Source organism: Lactuca virosa, chromosome 9 (genome assembly GCF_052849685.1).
Source record: "Lactuca virosa cultivar CGN04683 chromosome 9, Lactuca_virosa_CGN04683_v6, whole genome shotgun sequence".
NCBI lineage: Eukaryota > Viridiplantae > Streptophyta > Magnoliopsida > Asterales > Asteraceae > Lactuca > Lactuca virosa.
Window position 1 is genome coordinate 217,706,935 of NC_136434.1, and position 12,500 is coordinate 217,719,434.

A 12,500-nucleotide genomic window follows, 5' to 3' on the forward strand; every position below is an offset into this window, starting at 1 on the left:
GACCTCTTGACATATAAGTTTCTATTTGTCAAATACCATTACTTGACAACAAATATTTAAGATTTAGTGTGGATTCTTATCAAGACAAACACTTCACACAATTGGCCTTAGTTGGTCTTTGTTTTATCCAAAACATCACAACTTACCAATTTCAAATGTACAAGAGTAGAAAACTTTTTACTCTACATTTGACAAGTGTTATAAACCTTCTTTAAGATATGTCACTCAAGTTACAATCTTGGAGTATGACTCTAAGAATTGTTTTGGAACGAAGTATGACTCATCTTCTTGATTTAACCACTTCAACAATTCATGACTCCTCTTCTTAGCCATAAGAATGCACTAAGATGTCCTTAGAGGATCAATTGTGATATGGTTTCATAATCATTAAGATGATCATAAAACATGATACTAAATTACTCTCCCATCTTTTCAGATTTGAGAAACTTTTATCTTTCTGCCTAATTTGATTCTTCTAATTCGTTCTGCCATACATTGAAACTTTTCCAATGTTTCAGAATTATACTTAAACTTGTAAGTATAACCATATTTACTAAAATTTAGTAAATCATGACGAACAGTCTTATCGATCTTTGTGGTGGACTTGAACAGTGCACAAGAATGTGTACTCGATCCCTTAGTCCTTCACTTGACTCACATATACATGTGAACAAAGAATTAGTCTTAATTTTCCAAAGATGAAAATTCTCATTCATCATACAATGCAACTTGCATGATTGCAAGTTTCGGTCCAATTGAAACTTGGGTGATGAGAATCTTTCCTTATTTAGTAAATTTAGACACTACCACAAATGAAAGAATCAAATTCATATTTTCAATATTGCTAGAAACATACAAACATCAAATTTTCATAAATGTCATTGCACGGAGATATAAAACAAAACAAAATTTTATTTATTTATAAAATGCGGAAAAAACTTTTCCTTACAATGCAATTACAAGTGAAAAACTATGCTATTACATATTTCCTAGAAATCTATCATAACTCTAAGCAGCAGCTCAAAAATCCGATCTTTGAACCATGCAATTGAAATCCATCTTCGCGATCAGATTCAACATACTCTTCCTTTAAGCTTCCTTCCCTTTGCATGATCCTACAAAACATCAAAATGCAACCCTATCACATCATGTATTAAGAATCAACAATTAGGAACTTAATAGAGTTAGACAGTAGGCTTACCTGAAGCCGAACCATACAATCTGATTAAACTTCTCAGGTAGTTTGGGCAACTTCGATTCCAATGTCCCTGTCTTTGGCAATAGAAACACACAGGCTCACATGGAGCAGTCTCAGATTTGGCCTTTCTCTTGTGACCAAAACTTTTGACCATGCCCAATTCCTTTCCTTTAGGAGAAGGAATATTTTCTGGGACGTCCATGTCAGCTTGGGATGTAGACCTTCCAATCATATTTGCTTGACCATTGCGCCAAATCATTGCTGATTCGGCAGCAATTAGCAAATAGGTAAGATTAATTAGGGTCATGTCGTGATCTGTCACATAGTAGTCTTTAACGAAGTCACTATACGACTCGGGAAGTGACTAAAGGACCCAGTTAATAGCCAACTTCCTTGGGAAGACGACATCCAACGTCCTTAGCCTGTCAATATGTAGCTTCATGTCCAAGACATGAGCACATATAGGCTTTCCATCTTTGTGTTTACTATCCAATAGGGATTGAGTGATCCTGAACTTTTCAAGTCTTCGAGCTTGCGGTTCAGGGAGAACAATTGGAGGAGGTGGAGGAAGAGAAGTATGGTTTCCATGATCCAACCGTGGGACATCATCTTCATTAAGAAAGCTTGTTCCAAGGGATTTGGGAAGACCATAGTTGTCTGAACCAGACATCTACAATGGGAGAAATTCAAGTTAGTTGATTTAAGTCCTTAATATAACACCCAATATGAAATATTAAGGCTAGGACCCAACACAATATTTTATAACTTGGAATAGGGATGCCGTAATCCAAGCTATTAAATATTTGAAGGCATGTAAATGACGATTTACCAATTTCCACCATGAAAAACGAAATTGTTCATTAAGTTTTAATTGGATTGAAACTCCTAGATCCTTTGAGATTCATTGAACTTTTCAATGACATGTTTAAATATCGATTGTGCCCTCTCAAGTTTGTGATTGGGATGCCGAGGATCACAAACAAGGTGTGAATAACCATGCAAATTAACTTGGTACCCTTAATTTTTATCACCTAATCGATGTGCCGGTTAACCACACGCGCTCCACCAATCTATGATAAACATTAAGTTACCCTTTTCCACACTTACTAGTCCATGTTAGTGTGCCGGTTAACCACACACGCTCCACTAACGACTTGGTAAGGTACAAAGTGTAATTTCACGGGTTAGCATTAAATTCACATTTTCCTAAAGTAACTAAGATTGGGAATTTATAAGTGTTTAGTTACTTTATATTTATCATTATACTTTTAATGAAGGGAAAATTAGAGTCTTATCCTACCTGTTCGGCTAACGACCCTCCATCAGGCAAGGAAGCGGTAGGTGAGAGTGGACACCCATTAAACTGCCATTTTATAGGCAGTAACCTTATACCCCCCTTATAGACCGGCTTCGTGAATGAGGCCTACTAACGTTAAGATTGACTGTTACTCTTATACATATATATAAATATTAAACCTATAATATTATAATAGTATAAGGGTTGAACTTTAAACTATTTAAAATTCTAGGGTTTGGAACTAAAGTATTCAAAAGTGTAACTTTACAAATTCCAAAACTTGAGGGCAAGTTCTGAACAATTCAAAAAACTTTTGGAATCTATAACATATGAGTTTAATATGGTTTTTAATGGCAAGACTCTTGAAAATCCATAACTTGAGGACAAGTTATGGATGTAATAAAACAATTTATGGGAAAAACTCTTCAAAAACATAACTCATGACTTTTAAAGACTCATTAACAAGAAAGACTTTTGGTTTTCCATAACTTGAGGACAAGTTATGGAATCCATTAAAGGCCATTTAGATCATCTAATAAACAAACAAACATGTCAAGAAAAACTATGATCTAGATTAAACTCATATGAACAAGACAATTCAAATCAAACAATTTTCATGTAATTAGCCTAACCATTAAACTAATACAAAACATGAAACTTTTGACAATTATCTTTTGAATTGGATTAGAATGATCATTACCACATCAAAAACAGGTTTATAAGTTCAAAAACAGCTTAGGGTAATGATTCTAGTCCATAGGAGTGTTAGAATGCTCCAATCCCATCTAGCTATTGTGAAAAGGAGGGTTGTAAAGTCATTTTATTGGGTGTGCAAGGGGTAGCCCTTGGAGGTTCAACCGTTGGGTCGGGAGCTGACCGGGTACTCAGAGTTGGAAGTGTTTTATCCGAGTCTGTTATTCAATTAGCGATTATTAGGGTGATATTATGCATGGGCGGTGTGTCGAGGAGACAGACCACTATAGTTTCCAGTTTTGGAGAATTAGAGCAGGTACTTCCACGGAAAAGGGGTCCGTCCTTCTTTGGCTTGGGAATTTCTTTTTGGTTTCGGATGTCTTGGGAGAGGGATCGTTGAATGTTAAGAGATTTTCCGGTTGTGCTTCTCGGGTTATTTGTTTCGATCTATGCGAAGCTAAAGAACGATTTCGAGGGCGAAATCTAATTTAAGTGGGGGAAAATTGTAACATCATGTTCCGGATTGTTTTGTGATTTAAGGCCCGTGGGCCTTAATCCGAGTATGAGAAGGTTTTAAGGCTTTGAAGGAGAAAGGTTTAGGCCCTTTTTGGGATGTGGATAAGGTAGGTTGTGTGATAAAAGAGTTCGGATTGTGCTTTAGAGCCCAAATGTATTGTTAAAGGCGTTGGTGCGGGCTTTTCATAAATTTTGGATCTGAGTTCGAGTGGGCTTTAGGAGGAATAAATTTGATATAAGTGTGGGGCTTCTCTTTACCTTTTCGTGGATATAAGGATCGTCGGAAACGGATTTATAACGAAGAAGTTATGGCTTTCAGAAGTTTCGTGGTTTCAGGGTTAGCCGAGTACGCTGGGGGTACACAAAGCGTACGCGGGGCGTACTAGTGAAGAAGGCAGTACGTTGGGCGTACTTTGGAGTACGTTGGGCGTACTGACCAGGATGGTCGCGAATGTTCTTCGGAGTACGCTGGGCGTACCATATGTACGTTGGGCGTACGCAAATCAGGCCTGAACCCTATTTTAGGGTCTTGGACCCTATTTAAGCTCCTTATCTCATAACCTAACCCTAATATCTTCAGCCTCCATCCCTCTAAACCCTATAAATCGACCCTAAGCCTCCATTGGAGTGATTCTTGAGCTTTTTGGTGATTTAGTGAAGTTTTTGGTGCTTATTGTGGAAGAAGGAGTTCCTTGAGGAAGCTTTGCTTGGCTTGGAGGTTGTGGATCCAAGCCCTAATCATATTGATCTAGCTCCAGAAAGTATAAAGTTTGAATCTTGGTGGCTTTCTTATGTGGATCTAGTGGGGTGATGACTTGTTATGTTTGTCCTTGGAAGAAGAAGGAGCCTTGAAAGAGAATAGCTTGAGCATCTAGCTTTTGGATCTGAGTTACACACTTGTTGGTGCATCTTCCAGAGGTATCAAGTTCGAAACTTGCTCATTGTTGTGCTAGTTCTTGTTTTGAGTCCATTTTTAGGGTTTTATGTCCCAATCTTGGAACTTTATGAGTTTGATGAACTCCAGAGTATAATATTTGTCCTTATAGATGCTTTTAGTCGTTTGGAGTCATAAAAATGAGATCTTGGTCGTCAAGATCTCTCCATGCATGAGATATGAGCATTTTTTCGAGTAAAGAGTGAGTGTATTTGGGTTTGGGACTTTATTAGCCATGCAAAGGCTTAAAGTCACTGACTTTATAGAGTAAGAGCTATTAGGGAGTCCAGATCTGTGATATGAGCCAAAGTCTTAACTGATTAAGACCAAATGAGTAGAAAGAGTGAAACCGGGACGTACGCTGAGCGTAATTCCATTACGCCCCACGTACTGACCAAGTGTCCCCGATGGCCAATCTGGATTTGTGAGTACGCTGAGCGTACCAAGGGAGGTACGCCCCGCGTAACCCCACTGTGGACTTTTGGGCTAAGTCTCATTTTGGGCCTTGAGTGTTGGGCCTGGAGTTTGAGCTTGTTGCACTAGAGTTTTGGACCAGAGGAATATATATATATATATATATATATATATATATATATATATATATATATATATATATATATATATATATATATATATATATATATATTCCTTGGGCCCTTGAGTTGGGTTTGTCACTTGGACTTGAGAGTTGGGCCTCGGGAGAGCCCATTCATTATTGGGCATTGGTGGGCCCAATGAGTTTTAAGTTATTGATGTGCTAGTTAGTGGACTGCCTTTAAACCTAAAGAGTGAGGATTTGGACTTAGATCTTAATTGGGTAATTGTGGATTTGGTCCAGTGTTAGAGGCTGGTGCAGCAGCAGCATCTATAGGAGTTGTTCATCATCCGAGGTGAGTCTTCTCACTATACTTACCATGAGTGGTATCTTTGTGTGACCGAGGTGTCTTATGTTCTTACCTGTATATTGTGATATTCTGCATTATGTCTTTGTGATTTATGTTGATTATTATTATTATGAGCTTATTGAGTTAGGACCGGAGTGTCTCCACTGAGACACATTGACCGGACGGTCGTATTGAGTTAGCCACGAGTGGCTAATGTGATGTGTGTGGTATTTTGGGAAACTCACTAAGCTTCGTGCTTACCGTGTTATGTGATATGTGTTTCAGGTTCTTCTTAGGATCGCGGGAAGGCGTCGGCTTGATTGTACACACCAGAGAAGAGTTATGTTTTGAGGATCCTAGATTATTAATCAAACAATTATGGAGTTGCGTTTTGTAAATTAAATAAATGAGATTTTTGTGAAATGTATTATGAGAATTATGTGATTTTAAAAATGAAAAAAAATTGTTTGAAAATTTACGGTGTTACATCTAACATGCTTAATCTAAGAAGGCAGGAACTTGATGACTTACAAGAGTCCGAAGGCAGCTCAATATGATGAGGAAGAGGCTTGCTAGCTGGGATGATGCACCAAAACGCATTCTCTTCTTCTAGGCTATAAATCACCAAAAAGGAGCTCACAATCAACAATTATGGATTAGGGTTTTCTTGAGGGTGAAGAGATGTGATGGAGGCTGAGGGTGTGCAAACCCTAGCCTTCACTTCCCTTAAATAGGATGCAAAACATAGAATTAGGGTTAACCCCCAAGTAGCCGTCACGTTGTGACCACCTAAAATGGATGTGTGTTTATGCATCGATGGTCACGTCGTGAGGTATCCTTCCTCACGTCGTGATCACCTAAAAAAAGCTATAATTTTACAACTTTAATTGACCAAAAACATAAATGAATCATTTACCTGAAATATGTGTTATAGTTGAATTTTATGTGGCATTAATTGGCTGATCAAGAAATTCGACTCTTGAGTTATGCATTACTTTATTTTTTTTATTATTATTATTATTATTATTATTATTATTATTATTATTATTACTTTTGTTGTGTTTGTATATTTGTGGCTGAAGATCCTTATAACCTAACAATATTATATAATTTTAATGATCAAATGAATACTAATGAAACACTAATTACTTAAAGCACAAGTTAATGATTCTTTGTTGCTAATAAAGCCTAGAAAATTAAACAAGTTACACATAATTTATAGAGGTTATATGTAAAAGGAATATTTACCTTCAATGATAATCAAATAAATACCTGATTACCGATATGTCAATATTTAGATGGCTTATTTAATCAACAAAATATTATACAGATCCTTAGCATGTGAAATTTCAATATACATCCTAAAAAACAATCTTTTCAATGAAATCTATCTTATAAGAATGACAAGTTGACGTTCATAACTACTTGGGCTTAATATAACCTTTTGGTGATCGGACCACAGGGCCAACATCTTTTTTTTTTTTTTTTGATCTAATTGTCACCTTTATCATGGCCTTATAGGATATTAGGATGAAACATCATCATAAACTATTAATAATCAAATGCCACTGTTTATGTAAACCCGAAAAAATAAAAAATATATATTTCTTTTACGAATTTATCTGTCTGCTTTCTAATTTTTTAGTTTTAGTCCAATGTATTATTTTATTTTATTTTTGCGAATTTGTCCAAATTTTTTCTATTTTTTTGAATTTTTTTCTTTTATATCTCTAAAACTTGTTTTTTTAATATGTTTTTTAACACCTTTTATTTTCAGAAAAATACTTTTTACATGTTTTTTTACAAATTTTGTGTTTGCCAAACGGAAACAAGGCAGTGTTTTACAAAAACAAATATGCATAAAAGCCCATATATTTTGGACCTATTAACAAAAAAATCAATTAAACCATTAAAACCGGCTATTACTTGTAATTAAACTCAATTTTCAAATTAGGGCAAACAATAGCAAGTTTTGATTATTAAATTGTAAACAAAATATCAATGGTGACTTTTTATCAAAATGCCAAAATATAAATATTTTTTTTTATTACATAATAATTTTAACCTCAAGTTTTATCTATTTGAATATTAAGAGTGTATTTGAGATTTCATTTTAAACCTCAAAATAACTTATTGACTTATAGTGATGAGAAATGAATTTAAAAAAAATATATATATTTAGATTAGCTTAGCTTTTATACATTGTTTTTATACATTGTTATTATAACAGCCATCTTTTACATCTCCACATTTTTTTCTTTGAAAAGAATACTTTCAAAACATTTTTTACAGTTTTGTTTTTTATGAATTGTTTTTTGCAAAAATTACTCTTTCACATGTACGTTTTTATGTGCATGTTTTTTAATCTTCCCGCTTCAAAAAGTATTTACGTATTCCTTTTCATGCAAAAAGTGTTGTAAAAAATTATTCCCCTACAATTTTTTTTTTTACAAACTAAGAGTACGCTATTGTGTATAGCAAATTATGTTTTGCCTATTACATATACACAAATTTTCCACATCATCCCTTGGAAACTAAAAAACAACGTCAATAAAAATATACACAATCTTCCAAAAAATAATATCTAAAACCAAATTGTAATCTTCATATACAAAACAAGACTTTATATTGTCCTACATTCCACCAAGACCAAGACTCAGACTCGTAAATTTTTGTTTGTGTGGAAAAGACATAAATGCCCTTCTCATTTTCATTTCCGAAAATAACCCTAGAAAGCTTATCCAGTCCATTATTTAGTTGGGGTATATCATATATGATGATATCCTAGCATGAAGAGTGATTTTCATCACTACATGGGCCCCCAAAAATAGGTCTCATGTAAGCAGTGTCGAATCTTCTCCAATAGGAATGGATCGTGTAAACGGGTCTATCCATTAACATGGACAAATTGTCTTTTGCTCTTGAAAGATTTTCAGAAGCCGATTCTTCTACAGACAACAATGGAAGTGTCATGTCCTCTTTTGGAGATCCCGGATCACCCCTTGTTGTATTTGAATTATTACTACTAGTAGAAGGAAGTAGATGATCCACTAGTGGTTTTGTTAAAAAACCAAACACCTGAAACACAAATCACTTAGGGTAAAACCGTCTTTTTCTTTTTCAACAAAGTATAGTGTTTAATACTTACAATGGTACTGAAGAGCACGATGACAATAGTTGTGGTGATCATTGTGGCATTCGTGGGGTCCAGTGTCACACCCGAGTGAGTAAACTGTGCAAATAATAATTAATAATAGTGTTGAGTTTTAAATTTTAATTAATTGATTACAAAAGAATGACTTTAAAATTTAAATAAAATAAATATACTTGTTTGAATGCTAAGGCAACAGAAACAGCACCCCTCATTAAACCAGCCCACCAAATTACCATCTAAAAAATAAATTGTGTTTAGATTAAAATAAGCAAGAAAAAGATTATTTTTGTGTGTGTGTGTGTGTGTGTATTTTTACCTGGTGTTTTGTTGAGATTTTTGATGAGTCACCTCCACTTCTGTGCATGTAATTGGAAATAATAGAAAGGGGAAACACAAAAGCAACACGCCCAACCAATATTAACATCATCACAGTGCTGTAAATTCCCATTTTTGTCCAAATACTGTGACATGAATGTTAAGTAATAGAAAGGGTAAAATGGTCAATTACTCTTACTCACATCCAAACATGAGTGTGTGTAGATTGAATTTGTAAAAGGAAAAATAGTGTTTACCTTAACATGCTCATTTTCCACTTCTCATAGTCGAGAGCATCCATTCCCACATAAAGGAAGATAAATGTTTCAGCAATGAAAGACAATGTTGCAAATGCATACCTGAGTTTACTTATTATTTGATCAATTAAATTCTTTTCTAAATGAGTGAAAAAAAAAATGAAAAAAATTTAGATGTGAATTTGATCATACATGCCTGGTGGTGATTCTTGAGCTTTCAGTCACATTATGCCATGAATAGTGAGACATCAAAACCCCAGCAAAGAAGACTGTTAGAATTCCACTGAGTTCAAATAGCTGCAAAATATAAATTTATCATATCTAACACACTAATTATATAAAAGATTTTAAAAAATGCATATTGGAAGAAGCTTTTTACCTCTGCCAACATGTAGGACAAATATGCTACAAGAACCATCAAAGCAATTTCTCTGACACTTGAATGCCTGTGAAAGAGATAATTAATGTGTTAAATATGTATAAAAAAAAAATCATCATATTTGGGTTTTCCTTAATTGATTTAAATGCAAGAAATAAATATCAACCTGCCAACATACAAGCCTCTAAGAATGTATGCTGTCACAAGCCCAGCCTGCAGAAAAGATTTTAACAAGTCAAAAAGCTTAGTTCATGAATCATATATGAAGACTCACAGATTTTTATTTGGACTTACTGAAACTCCAAGAAGTGTGCTTGTGGTGAATAGATATAAGAAATCTAGAAAGATTCCAAGAGCTGTGTGGCTATTAAGTGTATCTGCATTGATTTTTTGAACAGCATTGAAAAGAACAACAGATGTTGCATCATTCACTACACCTTCTCCAAACACTAGGCTATATAGTAAAGGTGTCTCATCTTGACTCAAAACCTACATATATAGTTTTGCATCAACAACCATAATCAATTTCATGTTTTGGTATCTGATGCATTCTGACTAACCTGTAATGTGCATACAGTATCTGTTGATGAGAAAATTGTCCCAATACCTAAACCATTGGTAACATAGTTTGTTAGGTTTTAGTTGAACAATCATAGCTTAGGGTTTATCAAATAATAAGAATTGATAGTTGATCATACTAAGATACTCGCTGATAGTCAAACCATTAAACCCTAATTTTGGAAACAGCCACCAACAACCTACACAAGCACCAATTACTAAATTTCAGAGTTGAAGATAAATGGTAAGTGATCATATGATTGTCAATACACAGAAGTTTAACATCATACCAGCTGCAACTATAGATGTTGATATGAGAACACCTGTGACTCCAAACAACATGATAGGGAAAAAGTTGTGGAAGAATTGTTTCTTCTTCACCTGAAAGCTGTTCATAGTAAGCTTAAAAATTAGGGTTACATGTAGAATAGCGGAGGTAATTGGATAAACCAAATTCACAGGCACCGACCTTACCCAGCATTGAAGATTATAGGTGGAAGTAAGTAGATAAAGAATAATTCTTCACTGAATCGTAACAGACGAGAGCTTTTCCACTTGCTTGTGCATAAGATGATTGTTCCAACAACAAACCCCTGTTTGTCATAAATACCAGTAACAGATAAAATAGACGCAACGAAATGTTTATCATGACCCCAAATGTTTAAGTTTTTGTACAAATGATTTCCTTTACATGTAGAAACTAGTAACCAGTCGAACAATAAAATAACAGCTAAATGCGATCGAGAAATGGAGTAATTGATTATGATGCGAAATTGAGAAGAAAGAGAAAAATCTTACGATGAGGATAGCAGTGATGGACTCGTTCAACCAAGGATACTCTTCAAGCAAGTGTCCAATGACTAAACATACACAGAGTAGCGCAACGAATAATGTGATCGGAACGACCTGACTATGAGTACTCTCGAGGTTCATCGTCACAGCAGAATACAATGTGGAATTTTCATTCATCACCTCCATTTTTTTACCTGTTTCTCGATCTCCGACCACCTCTTTACGTTTTCCGGATTAGAAATTAGGGATGCAGAGTAAGTGCGAGCGAGCCTGTTTTCCCGGAGCGGAAAGGGTAACCGAGTGGGGTGGATGCATCAGGAACTGACACGTGCCCGGCTGTCGATGTGAATGATACACGTGTGTTTCCAGGTATCCCTAACGAATTTTTTTTGTCTATTTTATATGGATGCTGATATTTCCACAAATGTTTCTTAGGCTACCCGGTATGGGAGGTATTTCACGTGTCTTGGGCTGAGGTGGCACCCTCTTCCACACGTGAACACCGCCCCCAAAGCCGGTGGGCTGCGTGTGACGTGGCTCCGGAGACGCGACGAGACGCCCAATCAAATTTCTTTATTTTCTAACGTTCGGAATTTTGTAAGTAAACGGTTATATAACCGTTTAAACATTAAAAAAAAATTACTTTTTACAATTTAAACACAACCATCTACACCTATAAATTATCCATTATTCTACTTACAATTTACACTTCAAAAAACAATCTCTATTTTATTACCTTCTACAAAAATACCTCATCTCTCATATTTTTTTTCCTCTCTACATGGATTCAAATCCAAACACCCCAAACACTCCAAATGCAAATGTTAGCTACATGTAATTGTTAACATCCTCAATCCAACAACAACCTCTATTCACCACTTCATACCCCAAAAACTTCTACCAACAACAACCACAACAATTCAATCAACCTCAATTCCAAGCCTTTCAACAACAACTTTCTCAACAATTTCAACAAACTTCTTTTACACCTCAACAATTTCAACCATCTCAATCTCAACCTATAAATCTCGACAATGACGACGACGACGAACGGGTCCAAGAAACACAACAACCAACTCGTCGAAGGCAAAAAAAAACAAAGATCCAAGAAAAAAAAACTACCGCATGGAACGAAGACGAGGAGGAAGCTTTAGCGAAAGCTTGGATTTTCATATCCCAAGACGGGGATGTCGCCAACGCACAATCGGGTCAAAGTTTTTGGTGTCGTATTTTAGATCATTTCCACGCGTTATTAGGAAAGAAAACGGAGCGGACGTACGACTCGATCAACGCAAAATGGCGTGACTTACGAGCGGCTTGCACCAAATTCAATGGCATATTTGACAAGCTTAAAAACATGCATAGAAGTGGTAGCAACGACTTCAACGTTTTAGCAACCGCGGCCTACGAATACAAAATTACCACCAACGGTAAACCGTTCGGGGGACCAAAAAGCGTGGGAAGTTTGTCGTAACGGTCCAAAATGGGTTCTATATCCGGAAATGGCGCATTCAGGATCTACA

General features: G+C 35.6%; 1 protein-coding gene across 1 annotated transcript; it reads right to left on the reverse strand.

The window, feature by feature from the left end:
- Positions 1 to 7,967: 7,967 nt before the first annotated feature.
- Positions 7,968 to 11,265, reverse strand: LOC145136272 (sodium/hydrogen exchanger 4-like). The gene is made up of 14 exons (XM_079070426.1): positions 10,984 to 11,265; positions 10,660 to 10,778; positions 10,476 to 10,573; positions 10,326 to 10,385; positions 10,188 to 10,234; positions 9,922 to 10,116; positions 9,794 to 9,840; positions 9,628 to 9,694; positions 9,445 to 9,545; positions 9,249 to 9,350; positions 8,993 to 9,137; positions 8,850 to 8,912; positions 8,671 to 8,754; positions 7,968 to 8,600 (listed from the first exon to the last, which is right to left on the reverse strand). Exons 1-14 carry the CDS (start codon positions 11,161 to 11,163, stop codon positions 8,307 to 8,309), a joined length of 1,602 nt encoding a protein of 533 aa, XP_078926552.1. The 5' UTR covers positions 11,164 to 11,265; the 3' UTR covers positions 7,968 to 8,306.
- Positions 11,266 to 12,500: the final 1,235 nt, after the last annotated feature.